The following is a 27,590-nucleotide window of genomic DNA, read 5'->3' as shown; positions in this document are numbered from 1 at the left end:
ATAATCTATTTGGTTATCTATTAAATCATAATTTCTAATTTGAAAATTGAAAATTTAATTTAAAAGATTTCTTTAATTTCTTATAATTAATTGTTTAAGTAATATTTTCATCAAATTTTAGATTTAAGATAAAAAAAAAGAAAATGGAGACTGTTTTAAGAAAAAAAGAAAATCTATTAAAAACTAAGTAATATCCCTTATCTGAAATTAGATAAATAGCTACTTATCTAATCAGTCATAGATGACAATTATAGCATATTTTAGATTTTGCAGTTTTTGCATTTTGCAAATATTTGCAATTTTTAAGATAGTACCTAAGAAGTGGCATGGCTCATCTTTATATTCCTTCTAACATAGTTTATAAGTTTACTTATTATTACTAATCTTAAAAATTACCATACTTTGGATTTTTGGAATCCTTTTTTTTTTTTGTTTCTCTCAATAATTTCTTCAAATACTGATTTAATTAAAAAATAAGAAAAATATTATGAAAATGTATATTAAAGCAACGTTTATTTTTATTTTTCTTATTTTCTCTATATATATTCTACTGTAATATCCTTATGAATATATATACCTTTAAAATTAAGCAGCTATCTTCATTTCATTAATGATTTATAATTTAATCTATCATTTACAAATTATCTACTTTTAAATTATTAAAAATAAGATCAACAGGTTATTAATTTCTTAATTAGTTAACTTTTTATTATTAATTATATTAATTGAAGAGTCATTTATCAAAATATATAAGAAAAATTAAAAAAATGTCTTCTACTTTTTAATAAAATTGTAAAATATTATAAGTACCTTCAGTAACTTCTTTAAAATAGATATTATAATTATTCATTATATCTTAATAATTCGATAATTTAAATTTTTGGGTTATTAAACGATTTCTAATATAATTGCTGATATATCCACTAGAACTAAATATTCTTTCTTAAATCATATTTGACCAGATAAAAATTTAAAATCAAAAAATAATATTCATCTTTCTTTTACTTCTTCTAATAATCTGATTGTAATATACTTAAATACATTTTTGATCATTTTTGCTTTGTTTTATTTATTTAAAATGAAATTTCTCAAAGTTATGTTTTTAGAAGGGAAAATTGAAAGGAAAAAACTATTAAAATAAGTACTGTAAATTTTGTTGTAAAAAAAAAGGATTAAAAATATTTATTGCCGAATTTACCTCTCCCAAAGACAAAAAAATTAAACTTTCAGTTAAATAATGTGAGAAATTGTTAAAATTTACAATATAACTATTTAAAAATAAATTGATTAATTATTTTAATTGTATCATTAAAATTATTATTTAATTTGTTTAATATAAATAATTATCTTTAAATTATTATCAAAGACTCCTATTTTAATTATAAAATCTATCATTAAAATTAGTTTTTATATTTAATATAAAATCTTAATAATTTAAAATATAATTATTCAAACATTATTTTAATAAAAAATACTCTTCGATTATAATTTATATACATCTTTCTGTTGTCATTTATGAAAAGAGTAAGTAAAGAGATATTTAAGATAAAAATCTGAATTTACATAAAAATAAATATAAAATAAAAAAATACATTTAAAATTTTAAAAATAATTATTAATTTCATTCAATATTTTAATTTTTTTGATTTACTGCTATTTATTTTTTTAAATCTATAAAATACTTACTCTCTCACTTTCACTTTAAACTTGAACCGCACATCTCACATAATACATTTATTGAGGGCTGTAAATATGTGCATACTGGACACGCCTCCATTCCATAATATTCTTAATCTAATTTGTCTGGTAATTGAGGTCCTATTTTAACTGCATAAGGATTATTTTCATAATTATCTCTGTTATTCAAATTGCTATCTTAATTATTGTCATTTTTAAATGAGAATTCTTTTTAATCGGTTTAGTTATCTTGGTCTTACTTCTAATTATTACTTTATGTTTTACTAGATTATTCTTGTTGGTTTTTAACGGTTGATGCTTTCTTAAATTAACAATCGTTCTAATTGTCATTCTTTTTTTATGAACTTTAATCTACCTTAATATTTTCAATAACTTCATATTAAACAGAGATTGAGTAATCTGACCAATCTCTGCTTGGATTTATTTTGCGCATAGAGAAGAAGGAAATTGTGGATTTAGGTTCAACCTAAACGTATATTTCAAATGGCATATGCTAGTTTATGTTTTCTTGGGTGTTTTCATCCTGTAATTGGAAATTTACCAAAACTTTAATGTGGCTTTCACTATTATTTTCAATCTAAAATCTTCTAACAACATTTCCTATTTCTTTTTTCAAATTTATAATGTGAGTAACACATACTAATTCACTGCATTATTATTTTTAATCTACTTCGTCAGAAGTAGGAATAGGTTATTGCTATTGTTGCTAAGACTAATCATTGGTTGAATCTTTGTTCTGGTTTTCAACAAATTCCTCTAACTAATTTAATAAATTTTTAGTGTTACTTTATAGAGTTTTTACATATTTTTCTTTATTTAGATCTTAGGAATTTTAATCTTAAGTTGCTTCATCTAGATTTACATTTAAAACATCATAGACTTCCTTATCATCTTGATTTTGGTTGCAGTTTAGACCATAATTAGATGAAGAAGGCAGTCCTGAGTGATTAACTTCTTCACCAATATTAGCTTTAAAACTATCTATGCTATCATCTTAACCATTATTATCACTAGCATCTAATTATTTATCATTTAAAGCTTCTTCTTTTTATTATGTGTCATTACTACCAGCTTATTTTTTATTTCTTTTAAAAACTTCATTTTCATCCTCATATTCATTATCTGAATATTCACTTACTATTCTTTTAGCTTCTTATTATACTTTCCTTGGTACTTTAAAATAGACTTTTTAATTACTCGAATTAGATTTTTTTTCTTAATTAATCTATTATGTGCTTGAATTGTTTTAAAATTTACTCTTATCAATATTTAAAGTCAGCTAACAGAAATCACTTCCAGAATTATTTTATGTGGGGACATAAAGAAAATCATTAATATTAGATTCTTCTAATTTGATAGATGATAGTTATATAGAAGAACCAGATTTTATGACATCAGGGAATATTAAATTTGTATTTCCATTAGGTTAAGAGTCTGTATAATATGTAGTGTATTCTAACTCTCTTAAATAAATTGGCTATTCATTCTCTTCTCCTACAGGTATCCATCTATTTTCACCAATTTATAAGGTTTTACCTATTATATAATTTGTCCATAGGCTCATCAATCCTTTTTGACCAATATTTGCCTCTTAGTTATTTAAATTTTATTATTAATTATCTTCTTTTCTAGCACTTTCACATTCTTATTTATCATGACTTTAAGGAGAAGATTCTGATGTTTTTGAGCATTCTTCAATTACTTAAGTTGATTCTTTGATGCTTTATTCTGTATGATGGGCTTCTTCCTACTATTTCTTGGGGTCATCTTATTTCTATACTGCATAGTTATTTATGATTTTCTCTATATCTTCATATATACTTAAGCATTATTTAGCTAATTCTTCTTTTTAATTTGCCATGTAATTCTTTTGATTATCATTAATTATACTTTCTAAGTGAGGTCTTACCCAACTCAAGTAATGGGAACAAGAATAGCTTGGAGCAGGAAGTTTCATAAGATAATGCAAGAATCTGTAGAATTAGTCACTCTTACACATAAGAAGTACTCTGTGTAAAATATGCAGACAAAGATTTTCCTATAATTTGCGATAATGATATAATAAATTTAACACAGGCTATACATTTTCATAATATTTTAATCTAGTTTCATAAATGACCACTTGTTCTTCTAAATTCTATTTCATTTCGTAGCCATCGTTTGGGTTAATCTATTTTTTAAATTTGGTATAAATATTATTTAATAAAATGTGCTAAAAATCATACAACTAAATTTGCATAACCAAAAATCCATTCTATCCTGATCTGCTAATGCTCATCAGTTATAGCCAAAAACGAAGACATCAAGTCAAGGTATTATTTTACGTGATCACAATTAGTCTTATTAATTCCTCTTAAAATAAGACTACCGAAGCTCTAACTAAATATCTTTTCTTTGTGACTCAAGAACTATCCTATTAAGCAAATGCTCTGGCTATCATAGTTTTCCTACATAGACTTCCAATAAAACTCCTAGCTGTTCAAAGCAATTTGATCATTCTCTGAAAATGTATAAGTCTTTAGTTATTTTTTGTAAATATTTTTTTTAGGTTAAAATTATTAAAAAAATTACTTTATCACTGTTCATATTCCATTTTACTTTTTAAATCAAGAAACAAACATTTTATAATAAGGGACCAAATGGAGTTTAAACAAATCTATTGCCAATTTCATGTTTCTTCTAACCATAGCAATTCAAAGGGGATATATTACCTAAGAAAAAGTCAATTAACCTCGCTATCATTTCTTTATTAAAGCACCATTAAATTTGAACATCTCCTCCGAAAGCGAAGTCTCTAAATATCTTTTTATTAATTTAACATAAATTTTTATTTCTTCAAAATAAATTTGTATTTACTTCCAAGTATTGTTGCATTCTAAGCCAATTCTTAGATACTTCGGTATGCATAATATCCAATAATCTTTCTAAGAATACATTAATATCTCTTTCAGCAAGTTCAGCTTCAGTGAATTGATCATCATCTTTACCAATAAACTGCAATAAAAAAATTTTAGTTTTTTTTAATTTAAGAATAATATCTTACGAAACTTTCAGAGATATTGAGCTAAATGTTATGATAATTAATTAAATTATTAATTGTAAAATTAATTATTTATTAGTAGCAAGATCTAACTACACTTTCAGAGCAAGAAGTTAAAACAGACTCTATTTATTTAAATCTGCTGAAAATGAATTCTTTAGCAAATTCATAAGTATACTAAGGTATAAGATCTAGCATTCCTTTCATGTGAACAAGGAGATCTTTAAGAATCTAAAGTTTCAATTATTAACAAAATAAATAAATAAATAATCTTGTTAAAACTTTTGAACTAATTTTACTTCAAAATCAGCTGATTTATAGAAAATATTGAAAAATAGCTTTGCACACATTTGCAAAGAGTTATAATAAATTTGCTGATCTCTTTCAGGTATTTCTTTATGATTTTTATATATGAATGATTGTGATGTCAAAGAGGTTATGAAGTCTTTTGGTTTTTCAATCATCCAAATGAGTTCTTTCAAGAATTGTATAAATTCGAGAGAATAAACATGTTTTTCTAGCATGAAATTATGATTATCCAGCCATGCTGACTTGAATTGGTTCATTGGTATGCGTCTATTAAGTAAATTTTAATATAAATAAATATCTTGCATTAAAATAAAAAAATAATAACTACTAGTTTATGCTGTAATAATCCACATATGATATTTATTCTTCCTCTTATTTCTATTAAGGCTCACCAATTTTAATGTTCAAGCTATTCTCTACTTATAATCTCTGATCTTCGTTTTTTGTAACAATCTTAAGTGGAGTTTTAAGCTCTCTTTCATACACTAGTATGTAAGCATTCTTAGAATTCTCGCCTTTTTCCCAATAATTTTCAGAATAATTTGAAGATGATCCTCCAAAACATTCTTGCTCAATATTTTGAGGGTTGAATTCTCTAATTCTAGAATCATTGAATTCAAGCCATTTGTCTTCTTTGTAATTTATATATGAATAATAATGCCCCAACTCAGCAGTTCCTTGATGCACTGTTATTCCTTTTAAGCGATATTTGTAATACTCAGGAGGGTGAACGTTAGCATTATCTTCGACATAGTTTTCATCTTTTTTCGATATTTATTATTATTTATGTGAATCCGAATTTGTTGATTCTTTTCTTTCTACTTTCAATTCATTTTCTTTGCTGTCTAAATACTCAACAGTATACTCTTTTAAATCTAGATTGTGAGGGAATTCTAGCTTGGTATTGATTTTTTTGTTTACAAAAGTGTCCAAATCAAATACGATTCTCTTTATATAAAAAGTAAATTATGAAAATCTTAAATTAATTTAAATTCTAATTACTTGTAATTGAATTATCAATATGTTAGGAAGTTGTGAGAAGCAAATTCTTCTAAACTAATCGCATCTTTTCTCGCAAGCATCACATTTAAAATCAGAAATAGTTTCCCCTTCAATCATTTTATTGAAAGAATCTGACAACTTCTTGCATCCTTCTACTCTAAGTTACTATGTATAAAAAAGTTCATATTTTGCTTTAACATTACCACATGATGAGCAAGTCATTTATGAAATGGTTTAACCACCGAAAACACTTTCCAAAACATATTTAAATGGAGTTGGTCTTAAGCTTGTTTCTAATTTTTCAAAAATCATATTCAAGAACTCCTAAGCATCTTATTAAACTCCAACATTAACTGGTTTTCCTGAGAAATCTTTAAATGAAAAGCAAAAACCTACAGGATTATAATCCTAGCGATCACTAAGGTCTAAAAAGGCAAACATTTTTTGAATTTGATGAAGAATGTTATCATCGATATACATACCTCTATATTCTACAATTTCAGCTTCTTTTTCATCATCAGTTGCTAAAATCGCATACCTGTTTTCATAAATAAATAAAATTAATTTAAAAAAAATATCATAAATTATTTGAATTTTAAGAATTTTTAATATTACCTAAATGTTTTTGTCATATAGAACTGTTGTAGCATGGAGTTCATGTAGCATATTTAGCTAAGATTTTTAATACCCAAATAATTTTAATGGCACTTTTACTCATTTGATGGACGATAACTCCAAGATGGTGGAGGGATTAGAGTGTCTATTAGAACATTTAGACCATCTTTAATGATATTTAAAACCATTTTCTTATTTGTTTTGAGTATACTGTTTAAAATTTTGTATGCTCCCCTACGAGAATCAGAAGATTTGCATTTAACATAATATGGTGGATTGAATTCATAAACTTAATTTTATTGAATCTAATCGAAGTCAAGATTATCATCAAGTAAGCCTTCAGGGTTTTTACAGAATAAACATACATCAAATAGATATTCAGCAAATTATTCTAAGCTATTTCCAAGATTAGGTTCAATTTTCAGAATCTTTTCACACATGTTTAAGAAACCTATAAGCATTTTATCATTTTTAGCATTATATCTTGATTCTTATGATATATGATCTTTGATATTTTAAACCATAAAATCCATAAGATCCTAAAAATTAATCTAAATATTTTCAAAGTCTGTTGATTCCTCAATAATTTTGCAAAGTAGCTCATAGTATTGATTGCAGTCACTTTTAGAAACATCTTTTGATGAAGGGACATTTTTCATGAGTAAATCTAACAAAAATGAAGAAAAAACTCCTTTATCCTAACGGCTAATAAGGTAAAGGGCATGTGAAAATACCCTTCTAGCATTCAAATTTTAATTAAATAAACCTTTCATTATGAGACGTGAGAATTACTCAAAATTTTTTTTTACTAAGATTTCACGCTATTTTGTATCATATAACACAATATCTATAATAATGCACCAGCAAAAATCGATAATGACTCTATCTTCACTTTCTAATTCAGAATCTAGAGAAACTACATTAAACAAAATCTCTATGATCTTAGTAAGCATAGATTCAATATCTAAAGTGTCCATAATTTTTTAACCTAATTTTCCACTTAGTTTTTCTTTTAGAATTAAAAAATCTGGAGTTTCTTTCACTCTAGAGCGGTTAGCCCAAATAGAAGTAAAGTTGATTTTTGAATAAGGTCCAACAATTGGAGCATTTGAATTGTTGTTATTTTCATTAGTGTTGTTGTTCATGTTTTGGTTAACATTTTATTCAAGTAAGTTTGGATGATATGGTGTTACTTGAGGAGTTGGTTAAGCTTATTTTTGCTATTTAGCGTCATTATTCTCTTTTGATTCCTCTTTTTTTTCTTCTTCTTCATCATTTTTTTATTCTTCTGCCTTTTTTAAATTTTCATTTATAACATCCAACGAGTACTTAACCTATATGGCATACTAATTAATCTTGTACAAGTGGGTTACCTTATTTGTTAATGAAATAGCTAGTTAGATAAATTTAGTGAAAAATTAAAATACCTTGTTAGCAAAAACAGCAGTCAAATAGTTTTTCATAATTCTCAAAATAAATGAAAGAATATTTTTTGTATTAATAGTTAGCTTTGAATAATCTTATTATGAGTATTAAATAAAAACTTTAAACAATTAATCAAATCCTCCACATTAAATGAATTCTTCTCTCCAGTTAGCAGGATCAATAGAGGCTCCATCAGAGTAAATATTTTTTAATATATCTTCTTTAGGTGTTTCAGGTTGATCTTAGGTTTTTGAATCTTTTTGATTTTATTGATCTTTCTACTCTTTAATTGAATTAGGTTATTATTCTTTTGCTTCCTCTTAAGTTTTTTATTCTTGTTAAGATTAATTCTGATCATCTGAGTTATTTGATAAAACTTAATTATCTTCCATAAGATACTCAATAATAGTCAGAGTATACAACAATCTTTAGCTATTTTTTGTGTCTAATATTAAGCTCCAATCAGGTTGGTTATTTCCTTTTACTCCTTCTAAATTTAAGACTTTTCTAACTAAATCAGGCGATGCTGGTAACCTGTTAAGCAAATTGATGGCGTTTTCAGAAACTTATTCGTTATCTAAAATTTTCATCAATACTTCGTAGCATTAGGGATTCTTCATAATAATATTCCTTGGTAAAATTTCAATATCCTAAAGTTTAAAAAAATAAATTGATGAATTAGTAATATATAATTTAAATTGTTACTTCAACGTCTTCGCCTACATCACTAAGCTTCTTCAAATCGTTACGATAGTAGTGGCTTTGTAAATTTTTCCAAACCACAGCTTTCTTCTCTTAACATGCCTTTCTATAAAAGTTTAAGAAATCTTATAAATCAAGCTTTCCATCATTATCATGATCATATTAAGCAATAGTACTTGTAACTCTATGATCATCAGGCCTGCAGCTATCGTTTGTGCAGCTATGAATAAACTTAGCTAAGTTTTCAGCATCCATGAATCCTTCAGTAGAAAAAGTTTCAAACCAAGAAGTAAAGATTTATTTTGCTTTTTCTACTAGTGAACCATCCTGATTCAATAAATTTGCTTCTGGTATAGGAGGAGTTTATCTCTTTTCAATTGTGAGATTTTCATTGCTCTTAAATCTTATTTCTCCTATAGTCCTACTATTATCGGAGTCTCTTAATTATTTGAAGTTAGGGCTTCTTTTGATCTTAATCTATTCATTATTAAAGTAAAATTAGTATAATATTATTATGATAAAATAATTACCTAATCCCAAGATGTGTTGATCTTAGAAGCAATTAAAATTTTTAAATCAATAATAGTCTTGTTAGATTCAATTTTTATGTCTTACTTCTTTTATCCCTCCTAAACATAGGCATTAATCTCATTAGTTATTGTTAGGTTTTATACTTCTCCTTTTACCAACCCATTAATAGGCTTTAAATAACCGATACCCTTTTTCTCGCTTTCATTCAATAAGCAATTTAGAATATCAAGAGTCCTTTTCACTTTTGTTATATTGCTACTGTTTTATGGATGCTAAATAAGTAAACAAAATTTATATAATATTTCAAAATTACCCGTAAGATGAAATGATGCTCTCCATGCAGTGATCAATAAAATTTTTTCTAATCTATCCGCAATTAATATTCGAGGTAGCTGATATATGAAGATGGAGTTTAACTAAGAAATCTATACAATTTTCTATTACACTTTCTTAACCATTTTTATAAACTATTTCCCAAAGTAAATCCATACCCTCTAAATTCTAAGGCTCAGTCAAAACGAGGTACTCAAATTCGTTATTTTAATCTTCATTTGAGCTTTAATTATTATTCATAGGACCTCCAGACATCGAGCATATAGCTCCATAAACATTTGTTGTATAGTTATTTTTAGGTATTTACTACTGCTATAAATAGTTTTTTTATAGATTTAATGAAATGAACATAACCTTATAGCATAAGAAACCTTCTAAGCTCAAATGCTCTACAAATTCAGTATTTAAAAGAAGTTATTATTTGAAAAATTAAGCTACTTCGTGTACAAGACCTCCCTTTTCATCAGCTAATTCTCTCAACCATTTAAAAAGAAGATCACGCTCGTCTATATCCAGGGGATTTTCGACTATGTCTTTCCAAATAGATGTTAAAAATGAGGTTGTAATAATTTTTTTATCATCTTCTAAAATAGAATTAATGAACTTAATAAAATCAATACGTTCAGATACTTCAAATCTGAATTATGTAAGAAGCCCTTTTCTATCTTAGGAAAGTGTATTTGGTGAGTCTAACATTTTTTTATAGATTACTTTAACTTGGCGAATGTTTGATAAAACTGTTTCGACTAATTTATACTCATTTACAAGCATATCAGCTATTTTACTTTTAGGCTGACCTAGATCTATGCTATTTTTGACAGTGTTATCTCCATTAATGTTAACTATATTTTCATTTTACTTTGCCACATTCTAATTTTATTGGAATTCTAATAATTATTTAGGTGAATTTACCAGAGTACCATCCCTTCTATTTTTCTTTTTTTAAGGAGATTCATTATCATTGTTGTCGCAGTTTTCTTCAAAGGCTGACTATGAATTGTCTTTTTCACTATTGCTTCTCTTTTTTGAATCTTTTGATTCTTAATTTTATTTATCTTCATTAACATTTAATTTTGGTTCTTTCTCATCAGTAGTAGGGTTTAATTTAATGATTAAATTTTAATTATTTGTATTTGGGTTATTATTGCATCCTTTGATTTATAATTCTGTATAGTAGGTGCTGATAATTTATTTTATAATGTTGAGCAAGTGATAAACAGACACGTTTTTTTTGATGTCATCAATGCATTTAATGAGGAATTAAACTCTTTAAGGACGACCATCATCAGTTCTTATCAAACAACTAAATTTATCAATTATATGTGCTTTCAATTCAGCGCTCATATTTTAAAAGTCCTTACCAACAGTTAAATCATAAAAATAAAAAAGTGAATCGATTGTATTTTTATTAACAGGATTGGTATCAAACAAATATTCCTCAGATTGTGTATCGATTTCGCTCTTTTTATCATCTGAGCAAATTGTAATATTCTGCAAATGCTTTAAAGCTAATTCATAAATAACATCAATTTGCTCGATTGTCAATTCTTTTGCTTCTGTCCTTTAAATATTTTATATAATATACTTTGCTTGGGTTCTTCTTGGTTCTGATGATATTTCACTTAATAACTTTAAAAATCCTCGTTTAGTCATCTAATCTTATTTATCAATCGCATTAAACATTTCTCTGGCTAGCTATTCAGTGAAAAGATTCTATGATAACATAAATTTGAAGAATTCTGCACTTCTATTAATCATTTCAGAATGAATATTATTCAAATATAAATCTTCAATAATGTTATTCGTTTTAATCCACTCAACCTATTTAAATAAATAATTCATTTATTTTGAAATAATTAAGTTAATATTGATAAATTACGAATTTTGCAGGCTTAATTATTAAATTATCAGATGATTTGTAGCTATTTTATTTAACATATTTAATTATTTCACATATTAGTTTTAAACCTGCTAACCTTTGCTTTAACACATCCGTTTAATAGCATTTCAATGCTAAACTCATTGATAATTTTTCAGTTTCATGAACTTAATCTGAGTAGCTAAAAGCTCTACTCAATAAAACCTCCAAAGAGCTTATTATGCTTTCTAATTTTTCTTTATCATATGTTCTTAAGTTAGCTTCTGAAGGATTCATAAGCAAATACTAAGTAGCTTTCCACATTTGAGGTATATATTCACGAACAAAATCTAAAAATAAGAATATATGGATGTTATGAATTCCCTCTAAATAATATTATGTTATTTCCAAAGGGCACCAATTAGAAAAATTTTAGAGTCTTTTCAGGATATTATCAAAGCCTCCAATTTCTCCAAAATAATTTATATATCGAACTAAATTATTGTTTTTATCAGTCCTTTAAATGGCATAAATTTTATTTGCTTTATTTTCAATTTCAAAAATAATATCATTTGCATCATCTGTATAATCAAGATAATTTTTTAATGTCTATTGCTGTACTTGCTTTCTAGCTAATCTGTTAAATCTATTTTAGAAGGACATATATAGCTATCTAATGAAATTGTTTAAAATTTACCTTTATAATCTTCCACTGTGAGGACTTACCCACTCATCTAATTATTTGTCATATCCAAAATAAGATTTTCCATTTTATTCATCTAATCTATTACCATCTTCTCTATAAATACGCAATCCTTAATAAATAATTGAATATTAATTAATACCTAGCTAACCAAAACAAAATATATTATTACCAACAAGTACTGACTTAACAATAGTCCCATTATTTACTTCAACTTCTTTTATTTCCAGTATTGTTGCATTTCTCCAAATATTATAAGAATCAACAAAATCAACTTCATCACCAACTTTTAATTACTCTCTCCATTCAAAATCTAAAGACTTTGTACCAAGAGGTGCTATCTAGTAAGAAGATTTAGTGAAAATCCTAGAATTATAAAATATTATGCTTAGATTTCAGTTAACTTTTTTATGAAAAGAATTTTCATTTGTTTTCACTTAAAAAAATTTTTTGACAAAAAATTATTATTCACAGTTTTAAAATTATTCCTGATATAATTTTTGCTATTAAAAAATTATTAATTAATTGATTTATTTATAATTCATTCATTCGTTTATATTAATTTCTATTTGGAAATTATATTACCTATCATCGACCTAATCATTTAAATATTTAACACTCACGCTTGTATCGTCAATCCTTTCGATTAGTGCTCTTGACCAAGACTATCTCTTTTGATAACATTCAAACTTTATGCAATCAATTATATCTCCTATTTTTAAATTTTGTTCCCACTATCTTCTATTTTCGTCTCTATCAAATTCATAACCAAGCTTTTATTATAAAATTTGTAAAAAATTCAATAAAGCCATCAAATATTTAAAATTTAAGTGTTTTAAATGATACAAAATAAGCAGAAATATGGAAGAAAACCCACCACTTATTGAAAAATTTAATTTTATGATGGATTTTTAAATTTTAATAGTTATTTTCAAAAAATAGTTTGATCAAATATTTGCTTTCTTTTCTTTAATCAAGTCTAAAACTATAAAGACTGTTTTGTTACAAAGTATATGCTAGGAGAATACTTTGAAAAAGTTGGAAATATAATTATTTTTTTAGATAAAATAATATTACTGGGTAGTCTGATTAAGGTGGCGATTTTAGTAGAATAGTTTTGGAATATAAACTTCTTTAGGTATTAAATATATATGCAAATATTTCTGACAACTTTGGAATATCGAGCTAAATTGACTAATTAATTAGCACTAGTGTTTTTATAATAATCTATTCTGCAATCAGATAATTTTCCTCTGTTTGGTATTCTTTATGCTCAATTATATTTTTAACTACTGTGAAAAGAATCTCGTCTATAAAAAAGGTAATCTATTATGAATTAAATGACTATAAGCTAGCTTCTATCATTAAATCCAATAAATTAATAGTCTTTTTTATAATTGGCATAAAATTTGATTCATAGCCTATCACCAAACGCTCAGCTTTTTCTTTTACTTCAAGCCAAATATTTTTTTCAAGAGACTTTATATCTTGCTCGCTAAAGATATATTTTTATTAAATGTCTTTCTAATTACTTATCTAGTCTGATTGGGGCTCACTATTTGCAATTGGCTTATCTGCTAGTTTTTTAATATCTTAACTAGCTTGTATTGCTTGCTATGAAAGAGTTTTATGCATAATAAACTTTTCTCAATAAAATGAATTTGTTTGTTTGTTTGTTGGAGAGATACTACACTTGCTTCTTTTTATTTTGTTTGTTCTTTTCTTATATATTTAAAACAAGATATTTTTTATCGATTGTAAAATCAGAATTGATAACACTTCAACTATTTATTTTGATATATCAAATAGTAGTTTTAAGATTAATTATTATTTTCTTTAAAAGAATATTAAGGATTCAATGATTTTATTTGATATTATTAATATCACCTATTCTCTCTTCTTTCCTATATGTTAACCAATTCATATATTATTATTCTCCTCCTATTCTACAAATAAATAATTCTTTTGATTTTAAACAAATAAAATCATTCATAAAAACAAAAATGTCTGATAGAAATTTTTTTCTCCAACAATTTTTTAGGAAAAACCAAATAAAAACATATAAACGCCAAACATATTTCTCAAATTAAGTATATTTAATTAATAAGCATTCTCCATATAAATAAAAAATAGAATAAAATTTAATATATAATTTTATTGTAGAAGAAAAAGTCTAATAGTCATATGCTTATATAAGTAATATCTGTTAATTTCTTACTGCCTTTCTGATCTCTAATTAAAAAAATTTTTATAAAGATTAAAATTTGATAATAATTTTTGGATAAAGACTGCTAACAATCATTCATAAATAATTATATCTAAAACTATTTGAAACATCAGTAATATTAAGGGTATACATTTATAAAAAAAATATAATTAATTTTTAATTATGGTTGATATTTTTATTTATTTTGGTGTTTTAATTTTTATTTAATTTAATTTTTTATTCTTAATAAAATATAATTCTACGATAATTTTTAAGGATCATTTGTTTTAAACAAATAATCACTACTATAAATATTTGCTATTTAAGTAAGAAAGATTAAAATAAAGAAATTTCATCAAATTAAAGGGAAATAAAAATACTTCTTTCATTTTAAAAAATTGATTTATAAAATTTTAACAATGTTTTTTTATAAAATTAAAATTAATTAAATCCTTTTTAAAAAAACACCAAAATAGTTAAAAATATAATTTATTGAAGTTTCATCAAAAATAGATAAAGCAGTTTAAAGCACCTACATACATAATTAGTATTTTAAAGCTCTTAATAAATATCTGAGTTTTAAATAATCTTTTTAAAACTTATAAAATATTTTAAAATATAAATGACAAGTATTTTATTTTACTAATAAAGCAATAAATAAATTAATTTATTGTTTTTATTTCAATTTTTATCATTATAAAATTGAAATATTAATTATTTTTAGTTTTTAATTTCTAAAATAATACCTAGGATTAATTAGAATTAAAGTCTATCTATCAATTGGATTAGCTTTAAATCATATTTCCTTTGCATTTTTAAGTGTTTATCTTCTTTAGGTATTAAATATATAAGCAGATATTTCTGACAACTTTGGAATATCGAGCTAAATTGACTAATTAATTAGCACTAGTGTTTTTATAATAATCTATTCTGCAATCAGATAATTTTCCACTGTTTGGTATTTCTTATGCCGAATTATATTTTAAACTACTGTAAACAAAATCTCGTCTATATAAAAAGTAATCTATTATGAATTAAATGACTATAAGCCAGCTTCTATTATTAAATCCAATAAATTAATAGTCTTTTTTATAATTGGCATAAAATTTGATTCAACTCCTATCTCCAAACTCTCAGCTTTTTCCTTTACTTCAAGCCAAATATCTTTTTTTTCAAGAGACTTAATATCTTGCAGGCTAAAGATTTATTTTTATTAATTGTCTTTTTAATTACTTATCTAGTCTGCTTTGGGCTCACTATTTACAATTGGCTTATCTGCTAGTTTTTTAAGATTTTAAATAGCTTGTATTGCTTGCTATGAAAGAGATTTCATAAAAAACTTTTCTCAATAAAATGAATTCGTTTTGTTTGTTGGAGAATTACTTACTACACTTGCTTCTTTTTATTTTTTTTGTTCTTTTCTTATATATTTAAAACAAGATATTTTTTATTGATTGTAAAAAAAGAATTAATAACACTTCAACTCTTTATTTCGATATATTAATGATTTATAATTATACATTATTTTTTAAGGATCAATTGTTTTAAACAAATAATCACTGCTATAATTTTTTACTATTTAAGTAAGAAAGATTAAAATAATAAATTTTAGCAAAAAATAGAGAATTAAACTTCTTTCATTTTATTTTTTTTATAAAATATTAACAATGTTTTTATAATAAAATTAAAATTAATTAAATCCTTTTAAAAAAATACCATAATTAGTTATAAATATAATTTATTGAAGTTTCATCAAAAATAGATAAAGCAGTTTAAAGCATCTATCTACATACATAATTAGTATTTTAAAGTTCTAAATAAGTATCTGAGTTTTAAATAAATATTTTTAAAACTTATAAAATATTTTAAAATATAAATTACAAGTATTATATTTTACTAATAACACAATAAATAAATAAATTTCTTGCTTTTGTTTTAAATTTTTATCATTATAAAATGGAAATATAAATTATTTTTAGTATTCAATTTCTAAAATAATACCAAAGATTAATTAAAATAAATTAAGGCATATCAATCAATCAATTGGTTTAGCTTTAAATCACATTTCCTTTGCATTTTAAGTGTTTGTTTTAAACTAATTTTTAGCTTGAATTATATTAATTAACAATAACTAGATTTGGTAGATTTTTTGAGAAAAGGTTTTCATTTTATGTTCTTCTTATACTATCTCTATCCTATTCAATATACACCTGTTAAAGCACCTTTTTAATTGTAAGAATATTATTTGTTTGCCCAAAATATAAATAAAATGTTTTTGATAAAAATAGAATAATTATTATTTTTTAAGTAATGCAAATAAAATTATAAATAAATTACCACAAGAATTGCAATTTCCAATCAACATGTTATCAATAATTAATAATTAACATCTTGCTCCACAACTTGCACATGATATAGATCTTTGCTACTACATTTATTACTAACTTTGCTAGTTAGGCACACCATTTAATGATTGGCAGTTTGTACATTTTATTTTAAGAGCATTTCCCTCATAAATTAATCTGCATTTACATTTATAACACTATAACTACTTTTTTCCTTTATAATGAGGCTATGTTGCTACTTAGATAGATCCATCTGGATTCTATAATATTATTGTCTTTCCTTCGATATCCATTTTTATTCTTAGATTTCCTTTTTTAATTTTTGTTTGAAAAAGTCTATAGTAACTTAATTTTTTGTATGAAAATTTATATTATTTGCAAATATTCGCAACCTTTAAATTTTAACAGGATTAATAACTTTGCTTTATACAAATTTCTTACATAATTTGAAAGATTCTATGAAATAGCTTAATTAAAGTTGAGTTACATAATATAGACATTTTAAATCTAAATTTAGTCTATTTGTTTTATAATTTACAATTTTAGAAATTTATTTTTAAATATCTTAAATAAATTATTTTAAAACACTATAAAAAGTTATTCAAAAAAAAAATTATTCTTTTTTTTTGATTTGGTTTGTTTGTTTGACATAAATAACAATTTTAATTTAATTTTTCAAAAAATTTATAATTAAAAATCTAAATTATCAGTTTCTGATAAAATTTTAAAAGAAATGTCAAAAAACTTTGATAAGAAGTTTACTCTTCCATTAATAGATTATAAACCTCCTAAAAAAGATGATAGTGAAAATTATAATTTCATCAAAGAAACAAGAAAGTCTAGGACTTCTTTCAAAGATATTCCTCCTCCAACTGAAGATGTATAAAACGAAATTTAAGATTAAAATTGTATCAAAAATATATTATTTCAAGTAAGAAGATTTAAGAACGCAGGTTATGAGATTAAAGAAAGAATTAGAATAACGTAACTAGAGTGTAATGGCACTTTAGAGAAATTTCGAAAGCTTAAGTACAATGTTTAAGACTGAAAAATCAGAAACTTAAAGATATAAAAATGAAGTTCAGTAATTAAGAGATCTCAATTAGAATTATTTGTCAAAGATAAAAGACATAGAAGGAAAATTAGATGATGCAAATGGTAAATTAGTTAAGGGATAACAAGATAATGAAGCAGCAAATGAAAAAGTATCTCATATGAATAAGGTTTAAAATGAGCTAGCTAAAGCCAATAAGCGAATTTAAGAATTGGAATCTTTATTAGAACAAAGAAATAGTTTAAATACAGATTTAAATCAACAGCTTAGAGAAACAAATTCTCAACTCTAAAAAATTCTAAACCAAGATAAAAACTTTGAAAAAGAAAAAAAACAATTTTAAGCAGATTTACAAACTTTAAAGGATTAGAATCAACAGTTAAATGTATATTTTTATTTATCCTTTTTTAGACATTTAACATGTTAAAAACTTAGATTTAAAAAGAAGAAAGTGAGAGACAGGTTAAAATTTTAGAGGAAAATTTAGATAAAGCACTTAATAGGATAAATGATTTGTAAGACAAGTCCTAAGATTCTGAGGCTCTTAAGGAAGAATTATTGGACCATGATAGAAAAATGAAAAAAGAAATATAAACATTAAAACAGAGAGAAAGTGATTTACTCATACAGCTTAAAAAGCTAGAAAATGTTCATGAATCTTAATAAACTTTACTGAAGATGAAAAGTAACAATGAGTCATCAATAAAATAGGAAACTGCATAGCTAAAAGAATTAAACAAGGAACTAGAGGTAATAATAAACATGCCTATTTTATTTTTTATATTTACATTTTTTAAAATATTAGGAAGAATTAAGCAAGTTGAGAGAAGAAAGAAATAACTGCAAATGTTTTAACTACTTAAATTTGATTAATAATTATGAAGAAATGAAATCTAAATGTTAGGATGAAATCATTTTAATTGCTAAATTCGAAGTAAAGAATAATTAATAAGTTACTAAAGAACTCAGAGATAATGTATAAATAATGAGTTCAGAGATATAAAATCTAAGACAAAGATTATCAGAGTATGAGGGACAATCTTCGCAGTAAATTGATTAGTTAAAGGAAATGCTGGAAAGAGAAAAGAATATGAATTAAATATTAAATGATGAAAAACTTTAAATATAAAGTGCTCTCAGTATCTCAGAAGAGCAAAAAAATGCCTTAAACAGAAAGTTAGAGTAAGAACTAAATAGTCAAAACTCAGAGCTAAATAAATAAGCAGAGTAAAATTAAAACTTAATTAAAAACTTAAATGAATACGAGCAAAAGAAAAACATGCTCGAAAAAGAAAAGTAAAACTACTTCTAAATGGTTTAGTCTAAAGATAATTTAATAGATAATTTATAAAAAGAAGTCAATAAAAATTAAGAAAAACTTTAGGAGTTTGTTTAAAATATTTAAACTTTGAGGTCAGACAACAGTCAGCTGATGTAAAAGACTAAAGAATTAGAAGAATAAAATAGCAAATTAGAATAATAAATTTAATTACTTTCTTCTTAGAACAAAGAGTTGAAAGACAAATATAGTTAGTTAACTAGTGATTAAAAGTCAGAATAAACATAACTCTCTTCCATGTAGAATTAAATAGAAGAACTTAAGCAAAGAATGGAACAGGAAATTTTAAATAGTTAAGCTTTGAACAAGAGCCACAAAGAACTCATCACTATGCTTTAAGATAAAGAAGCTGATCTAAAAAAGATCAAATATGAATATGAAGAAAAGATTTCTCTCCTTTCAAAAAACGAAAAAGAACTTGATGGAGATCTAAAATCTCTTAAGGCTTCTTATGAAAAAAAGATTTAAGAGCTAAATAATGCAATAATTTAAAAAGATGCCTTTTTGAATTAGTCCTTAGAATATTAATAATAAGTAAAATATTTTTTTTTTTTTTTTTCTTTAAAGAATTTGTTTGTTTTTTTTTAGATTGAAAAATTAAAAGAGGAAAGAGATGAAAATTCCAGATAAATTTCAAGTAAAATAAATATGAAATTTAAATATTAAATAATCAAATTTAATTTTAGAAAAAGATTCACTTCTGTTTAAGTAAGACCTTGATATTAAAACACTAACAAGTAAACTTGCTATTGCAGAGAAGAACTTAGAAGAATTAGTAATAATATTTATTCTTTATTCAATTTTAAGTAATAAAATGTAATAATTAATAAAATAAAGGATCCTATCAAGGTAAAGTAATAAATTCAAGATTTAAAGGATAAAGAAAAACTTCTAAGAAGTTCAGTTGCTAAGATTGAAAATGCTGCAGTAATGATTTTGAATTATAATTATTAATTTTTATTTAAAATAAACTAAAAAATAGTAAGCAGCAGAAGCTTAATTCGGGTGCTCCTATTGTGGACAGACTATAAAAGATGCTAAGACATGTGCCCCATGTGGTCATTCATTTTGTGATGCTTGCTTTAAAGGATATACTCCTCACTGCTAAGAATGCAGAAAACCAGAAACAGAGTTAGTATTTTCTAATAAAATACTAGATTCTGTAATTGGTAACTATAATTACATAATGTTAACGTTATAAAGTATCAAAGTTATTTGATTTATAAATTAAGATATTTATTATACTTGAAATTCAAATAAAACTATTTTTCCTTTACATATTTTAAATTTATTCATTAGCTTATTAATGAAAACATGTTGTTTTAAATAAAATTTAAAGTCGAAAAACAATTTTAATTAATAAAACTAAATGAAAAATAATTAAATAAAAAAATACAAATGATTTTAGATAAAAGTAAATAAATAAATAAAAAATACAGACAAAAACACAAGTCAGTAAAATCTAATTTTTAAAAATGTTAGTATAAGGATATATAGATTTGATTTATGTTTCGATAAATCAGTGCTTAATTATAAATTTAAATTTGCGGGAATAAAAATGCAAATTAAGTTATAAATAAATATTGATATTCTTAATATGATAATGAATGCATATTTAATAGCAATGCAAATATACAAACATAAGAATATTAATTAATAATAATGATGATAAAAAGATCAGCAAAATTTATTAGATATCTATCTATATATCTATACATGTATGCATATTTTTTGATATTAATTTTTTTAAATTTTCAAATTATTCTATAAAAATTATAACAAACAGTGTTTCTTTGATTATTTTTAATTTTTTGCATTGAAGATACAATAAAAATTATTAAATAAATTCTTTTTTTAAAGTTATATATAAATCATAAATAAGGAATCTATTTTAAATAATTAACTAAAATATAATAGTAATAAAATGTTATAACTAAATAGAAATAATTAGTTTGATTCGTAACCTTAGCAGCAATAGCAATTTTAGTAAAATATTGAATTAGCTAACTAGAATTCTAGGTTATAACCACCATAAAATATTGGAAAGCCTGATGATAAAGGTTAACCTAATCAGGAAGATAAATAAGTTAAAGGCGAGCTTAAAAAAATTCAGCTTCCATCTTAGTTAAGAATTTAAAATAGAATTAATCTGACCTAACTTGTAAGAAGTGATTTTTATTCAGATTTAGATAGAAAGGCAGATTATGAAGAAATAACAGTAAAATAATTAACATGGATGTATTTATATTTTTAAATATTAATTTTTGTTATTCAAAAGTCTGAAATAAAGAAGGAAGGTTTTTTGGGTTTATCTAAAATTATTATGGAAGAGATAGATGATTCAATTATTGGTAAATATGATCACGTTTTAATTTTATATTTTAAGCATTTTTAGCAATAAGTTGAGAAAGCTTTTACTGATTATATTATTTTATTTAAAATATGTAGCCAGGAAAGCATTTTTAGAAGGAAGAAGCGAATAAGAGCAAAAAGGTTTGAAGGATGAACTTTTAAGCAAAAACCGCCCAAAATCTGAAATGGATGATTTATAAGTATAATATTATAAATACAGACAATTAAATAATCAATATGAATGATATAAATTGTTTTGAACATAATTTAATTTTAAAATAGAAAAAAGATGGTTTATATGTAACAGACTAAAGTCAATGGCTCTACTTACTTGAAGAGCAATTATAAAAGTAGCGCATGAAAGATAATGACAGATTTTTAATGAAATTTTTCAAGAAAAATGGTGATTTAGTCATTGATTAAGAGTTTTTTGATGAAAAGATTTCTAAAATAAGAGTTATCTCTCAGAGACCTAACTAGTCTTTGGCTATAAAAAGAAGACCTGCAGTAATGTGTGAAAGATTGAATTAAAATAAACATATACCTTATCGTTTGAGAGTTTACGTAGGGAAAATTTAAATTACTAAACACTTCAAAATGGTTACTGAAGAGATTTCCATCTAAGAATTAATACAAAAAGTAAATGAATATAAACAAAGATGCGATCTGGCTCTTATTCCTCACTATGACTAAGCTATAAAAGTTATAGAAAATGAAATTGCTTATCTTGAACATTCAGCCATGAAACAACCTAAAAAATAGATTGCTATTCTTGAAAATGAAAGAAACAAATTATAAAGATTGGTTGCAGATGAGGCAAACCTAATCAAAGGTTTGATTGATGATGTAATTCAGTATATTTTTTTCAACTCAAGTAATAATGTATTTTAAACTAAAAATAGATAATTGAAAGATGGAAATAAATCTAAATAAATAGGTAAACTTTAAATAGAGTTAACAATCCTATCAAGTTGTATGCCAAGTAATATAGAAATGCCGATAATGGCTAGGAAATTGAATTCGTTTTAGTTAAAGATAATTATACAGATGATAAAGAAGTTGACAGATCTGAAGTAGGAAGACGTAATACTATTAGAAAAGAAAAAATTTTTGTTTAGCTATTGGTTAATGGTTAAGAGGCAGGTTAGAGTTAGGCATATCCTATAGACTGGCCTAGCTTTGAAGTTAAGATTATGGAATAATTTTATATTTTACTTTTTACACGCCCAAAATCAATGCAGCTAAGAATCGTTCAGGATGGTGTAGTAAGCAAAATTATAGATGTAATTGATTTAGAAATTCCAGGAGATAAATCAAAAACCATCACAGCCACATCTTAGGTTTTGAGTGAAGTAGAATTTTGCTAAGGATAGAGTGCCAGAAGGGCTTAAAAGCTCTAAGAAATAGAAAACGAAAAAAAGAAACTCCTACTAAAAGCAAAGCAGGATGAAATTGCAAGAGAGTAGCTTAAAAAGGTAATTTTAATTTTAATTTTAATTGAAAAATTAAATTAATTTGTTTGAAAAAAAGTAAGAAATCATGATGGCTAACAGCAAGAAGAAAGCTAAAAAAGATGAAAATTAAGAAAAGTAATAGCAAGAAGAAGATCCTAATAAATAAAATGTTGTTGAAGAATAAATTTTAACTCCTTAATAGCTAGAAGAAAAGAGAAAGGAAGAAGAAAAGAAAATGATTTAACAAAAGATGGAATAGCTACAATTACAAGAATAAAAAGCTAGAGATAGTGCTACTCATAGGGGTAATTATTAATACAAAGTAATTAATTCATTAATAATAAAAAATTATAGGTAAGGTTAGTGTTCTTTGTGAATGGACTGGTTAGGGTGATAAGATGCCTCCTCATAATATTGATAACTTTGGTAAAGGATTAGCAACAAATTAAGATCTTATGCTTGCATTTAAAGATCCAAACGATGAAGTGAATAAAATTATCGAAGATTTTGACGATGATGGATTTCACTTTGATGTGAATGACCCAAGAAATGAACTCTAAATTGAAAAGCTCAGAAATATAAGATTCAAAGACTAAAGAGCAAAAGTACTTAGAGACATATTTTTACCGTTTGCTCATATTGATTCACTTAGAGAGAGGCTTATAAAATGCAGCTTGATAAACCCTGATATCACTTACATCCCTATGAAAGAAGATGAAATCTATAACAATACTGAATTGATGAAATTATTAGAAGTAAGATTTAAACTTTTAATTAATATGTTAGTTTAAATTTAATTGATTTAAATCATTTTTAGAAAACAGAGTAAGGATTGTATTTGCAAGAAGAATTGCTTTTGGAGGAATAAAAAGACGATAAAAAGCCCATGTTCTTAGAAAATGTTGCAATCACAACAAAAGAAGTATTTGAATATCAAAAGGTAGAAACCAAAAAGCGTATTGAAAACATTAAAAGAATTCTATTGTAATACATTATTATATAGCCCCCTTAAATAAATTTAAAAAAATTATTATTACCAATAAATTTAGAAAAAGATAAAAATTTGCACTTCTGAGAAAGCAAAATAATAAAGATGGAGCTCCTCTAACTCTTAAAAATGTCGTTAATGAATACATTATCGGAGAAAATGAAATCGTTATATTTGAACTTATCAAATAATGTTTCACACAATAGAGAAGATTGTAGCCCAAAAAAAAGAAAGAAGAAAAAATCAGGCTTTAGGACATTAAAGATGGTATCAATATCTTGTTCCATGTATTTTTTTTCTTATTTTTTGTGAATAAATATCTTTTGATCCTAAAAATTAATTTATTTAAAAAATAGGTTTCACATGGTACTAATGTTCCCCTTAGAGATGATGATAAGACAAGGGAGCAAATTAATGCACTCATTAAGACTAGAACTAATTAATTCATGATGCCATAATATGGCTAATTCGGATAATTCGGCATGGGGTAAATGTAAATGATGGAACCATAAAAGATGGTAGACTAAAGTAAATAATAATTAGCTTATGAATCAAACTTATTTTCATTAAACTTATTTTATTTTTAACTTCAGACATGAATAAAGAAAAAAGAGTTGATTTTAAGAATCTGCAAGATCTTGAAAGAGTTAACTCTTTTATTTAGATCAAACTTGTTTTTGAGAAATAAGAATACTTTATAGAATCAAAGCCATTCGAAGGAAACAATCCCGAATGGAGTTCAGATAGAGCCTTATTCTTACCTCAATTCCAAAATAAAAAGCTTTCAAATTATGAGCTGTTTGACTCGTCAAATCGCTTAATAGTAACTTTGTTTGATAAAAGATATATTCGTAGATTTGGTAGAGAAAACAAAAAGAAACAGATTAAAACTGAGCATGATTTCTTTTTAGGTAAATCAAATAATAATTTTAATTTTTTATTTTATTAAATTTTCTTTTTTAAATAGGAAGTGTATCTATTCCTTTGTACACCTTATTTTAAAATTAGAAGTTTTAAGCCACATTTAGATTAAGCAGACCCGTAATCATCCTAGGCTACTATACTGATAATACTAGTTTGCTCGGTTTAGATTAACAAGATGTATATAACCATTTGATTCTTTACATTTACAATAAATAAATTAATATTTTTTATTAGATGAATCCACTTGCACAAGAAATAAGAAATTCTAAAGTCAGAATAGATCCTAGTATTCCAACAACTGTGAGTCTCTCCATACATATAGATCCCTTTATAGAAGTTATTTAAGAAAATGACGATATCTTTTATGGAGACGGATAAGATTAAAGACTAGAATATTACTCTGTTAAATGGCTAGAAGATTACAGAAAAAATAAAAACTTTGGTATGCTTTTATTATTTAAATCTTTTATAACTAATTTTCATACATAAAATAGCAAAAAGACATGTTAAAATCTTCGGAAATGATATTGAATAAAATTCATTTTATTTACCAAGATATCTCACTAAGCTAGCTCCACCAAATCTCTTTTCTTAGGGTTTAAAAATAGATCATAAAGATTTAAAGAGTGATTTGCATGCAATTGAAAAAGTTGCACGTTTTGTATCTCTAATTCCATTTAAAAATGATACAGAATTGTTTAAAGATATCCCAGATGTCCACTGTGATTCTCAATAATTCATAGATTTAAAGGGAGGTGATTTCGAAGAGCATGCTTTCTTGTTATGCAACTACTTTAACTATATAGATTACTACAGTGGTAGAATTAATTATAAGAGCTATGTAATTTTAGGTCATGCTATACCTGAAGGAAAGACATTTTATGTATTAAGAAGAGATTGTTAAAATAATAAGGTAATTTAAAAATAAATTTTATAATTTCAATAAAATTAAATTAAAACAAATACTTTTTTGATTTAATTATAAAGAACCTGAAATTTACGATTTTTAATAAAAATATTTAGGTCGAAATATGGAATCCTTCTACAGGTGAGCCATTTGTAATGACGACAGAAATAAAAGGGACAACATTTATGTGCTTTACAATAGGTAAAAATAAATAGTCAGTTATCCAGAGATATGATAAAGCATGTCCCCTTTATGATGTTGGTTGTGTAATTGATGAAAAAAATATTTATGCTAACATTCAGTCAAGCAGTGCTCCTGGCTAAATAGACTGGAATATAGAAAATCAGAAGCTATGGAGACCATTCTTAAATGACAAGCAAATAGAAACAATATTTGGTGAATAAGGTATAGAACCTATTTATAAAAATGAAGATGCTTTGTAATATGAAGTCACTCCATAAAAACCAATTGATTAGTTATCTATTACGATATAAAACTACATATAAAATAGGTAAACAAACACTTAACTAACATATAATCAAAGTAATTAATACTATTTAATTAAATTAACAGAATTACTGAGTTAAGAGGGGTTAGAGTAAATGTTCATTAGGAATATAGAAGTATAATTAAAGATTAATTACTTGTCTAATTAGAATCAATGAAATATAGACTCAGATTCTTTGGTTAAGGAGTAAATAAATAACTTAAATTTTAAAATAAACTTTAAAACTAATTATTTATTTTTATTATAATTATAGACTGAATTAAGTAACTAAATAGATAATATAAATCCAATATAATCAAATCCTATGGGTGGATAAGGTTTCCCTGGTGCTCCGGGTTAAGGATTCCCTGCTCCAGGAAGCTAACCTAATGAACACAATAGCGATTTAAAAAGAAAATTTTAAAGTGCAATACAAACCTTAGAATAAATTTAAAGTCAATTCGAAGAATTTATTCCTGCTACTAAATAATTGTATGGATTTCCATTAAATATACCATTTACATCAATCGAAAAAGTTTGGGAAGAAATAAAATAAACCGGAATTCATGAAATTCTTAAAAAAGATATAGAATATCTCTTAGATACTAAGTGCTATTGCTATCCCAACTTTATTATATCAGTTTGGGTATTTGTAGGTGTAATATACGAAGATTGAAATACTCAAAAATTAATTAAACTAGCTTTTTTAAAATAAATTTAATTTTTATTTGATTCTAAATTTTGTTTTATAAACATATTATATTAAAGTATGTTAAACTATTTTTAATTTCATAAAAAAATTTATCTTTTTAGTTTAAGAGGTATTTATATTTAAAAAAAGTTGAATCCTTCTTTCAAATATAAATATTATTAATCAAACGAAAAACAACAAAAAAATTATAATTAATGATAATAACAATTAAAAGCTTAGATATGAAACAATTTAATTATCAATTTTTCTAAATTGCTCAAGAAGAAATTACTTTTGTAATTCAAAAACTTATTTGATTTCTTAAATAATTTAGTGAATTTGTGAATATAAATAAGTGTTGATTAAAATATAATTCTTTTATAAAAGTTACATTATTTCTCAAACAAAATTAAAGTTTTTTTTGTGCTTTTTTAAGTAAATTAAGTATTATCAATGGTAAACAATATCTATTATAACAAATCAAAATCTTTATTTCAATAAAATGAATTTAATTTAGCATGGATTACATATTATGAACACAATTCTATTTTATGTTATAAAAAATTTAATTTTATTTCTTAATGATTTTTTATGGCAAAACTTTTTTATATCTACTTTCTGAAATAT

The 27,590-nt window shown here is 24.3% G+C and overlaps 5 protein-coding genes across 5 annotated transcripts; 2 read left to right on the top strand and 3 right to left on the bottom strand. All coding sequences in view use genetic code 6, as the record gives it.

Moving 5' to 3' along the window:
• Window positions 1-1,696: 1,696 nt before the first annotated feature.
• TTHERM_00348750 (ubiquitin carboxy-terminal hydrolase) lies at window positions 1,697-13,851 on the bottom strand (the record flags this gene model as incomplete). Its single annotated transcript, XM_001023030.2, has 18 exons — window positions 1,697-3,868; window positions 3,924-4,214; window positions 4,270-4,500; window positions 4,555-4,692; window positions 4,742-4,969; window positions 5,038-5,314; window positions 5,376-5,995; window positions 6,050-6,587; window positions 6,665-8,037; window positions 8,092-8,739; window positions 8,795-9,268; window positions 9,322-9,580; window positions 9,636-11,476; window positions 11,535-12,159; window positions 12,211-12,328; window positions 12,389-12,582; window positions 12,802-12,989; window positions 13,294-13,851. The coding sequence occupies 18 exons, from the start codon at window positions 13,849-13,851 to the stop codon at window positions 1,697-1,699; spliced, it is 10,773 nt and encodes a 3,590-aa protein (XP_001023030.2).
• Window positions 13,852-15,218: 1,367 nt separating this feature from the next.
• On the bottom strand, window positions 15,219-15,755 carry TTHERM_00348749 (ubiquitin carboxyl-terminal hydrolase family protein; the record flags this gene model as incomplete). The annotated part of the gene is made up of 1 exon (XM_001470926.2): window positions 15,219-15,755. The coding sequence occupies one exon, from the start codon at window positions 15,753-15,755 to the stop codon at window positions 15,219-15,221; it is 537 nt and encodes a 178-aa protein (XP_001470976.1).
• An 866-nt stretch (window positions 15,756-16,621) lies between these two features.
• On the bottom strand, window positions 16,622-17,198 carry TTHERM_00348760 (hypothetical protein; the record flags this gene model as incomplete). Its single annotated transcript, XM_001023031.3, has 2 exons — window positions 16,760-17,198; window positions 16,622-16,644 (listed from the first exon to the last, which is right to left on the bottom strand). The coding sequence occupies exons 1-2, from the start codon at window positions 17,058-17,060 to the stop codon at window positions 16,622-16,624; spliced, it is 324 nt and encodes a 107-aa protein (XP_001023031.2). The 5' UTR covers window positions 17,061-17,198.
• Window positions 17,199-17,500: 302 nt separating this feature from the next.
• Window positions 17,501-20,379, top strand: TTHERM_00348770 (hypothetical protein; the record flags this gene model as incomplete). The annotated part of the gene is made up of 8 exons (XM_001023032.2): window positions 17,501-17,647; window positions 17,700-18,206; window positions 18,257-18,571; window positions 18,627-19,694; window positions 19,749-19,797; window positions 19,847-19,935; window positions 19,998-20,087; window positions 20,143-20,379. 8 exons carry the CDS (start codon window positions 17,501-17,503, stop codon window positions 20,377-20,379), a joined length of 2,502 nt encoding a protein of 833 aa, XP_001023032.2.
• Window positions 20,380-21,084: 705 nt separating this feature from the next.
• Window positions 21,085-26,948, top strand: TTHERM_00348780 (coiled-coil and C2 domain protein 2A, putative; the record flags this gene model as incomplete). Its single annotated transcript, XM_001023033.2, has 17 exons — window positions 21,085-21,378; window positions 21,439-21,511; window positions 21,609-21,712; window positions 21,795-22,358; window positions 22,415-22,987; window positions 23,043-23,271; window positions 23,321-23,721; window positions 23,784-23,950; window positions 24,016-24,241; window positions 24,311-24,482; window positions 24,548-24,865; window positions 24,922-25,055; window positions 25,113-25,320; window positions 25,373-25,791; window positions 25,902-26,296; window positions 26,359-26,479; window positions 26,547-26,948. The coding sequence occupies 17 exons, from the start codon at window positions 21,085-21,087 to the stop codon at window positions 26,946-26,948; spliced, it is 4,800 nt and encodes a 1,599-aa protein (XP_001023033.2).
• Window positions 26,949-27,590: the final 642 nt, after the last annotated feature.

The sequence above is a fragment of the Tetrahymena thermophila genome (genome assembly GCF_000189635.1).
Source record: "Tetrahymena thermophila SB210 genomic scaffold scf_8254460, whole genome shotgun sequence".
NCBI lineage: Eukaryota > Ciliophora > Oligohymenophorea > Hymenostomatida > Tetrahymenidae > Tetrahymena > Tetrahymena thermophila.
The sequence above is the reverse complement of the archived record's forward strand: the minus strand, read 5'-3'. Positions and strand labels throughout refer to the sequence as shown.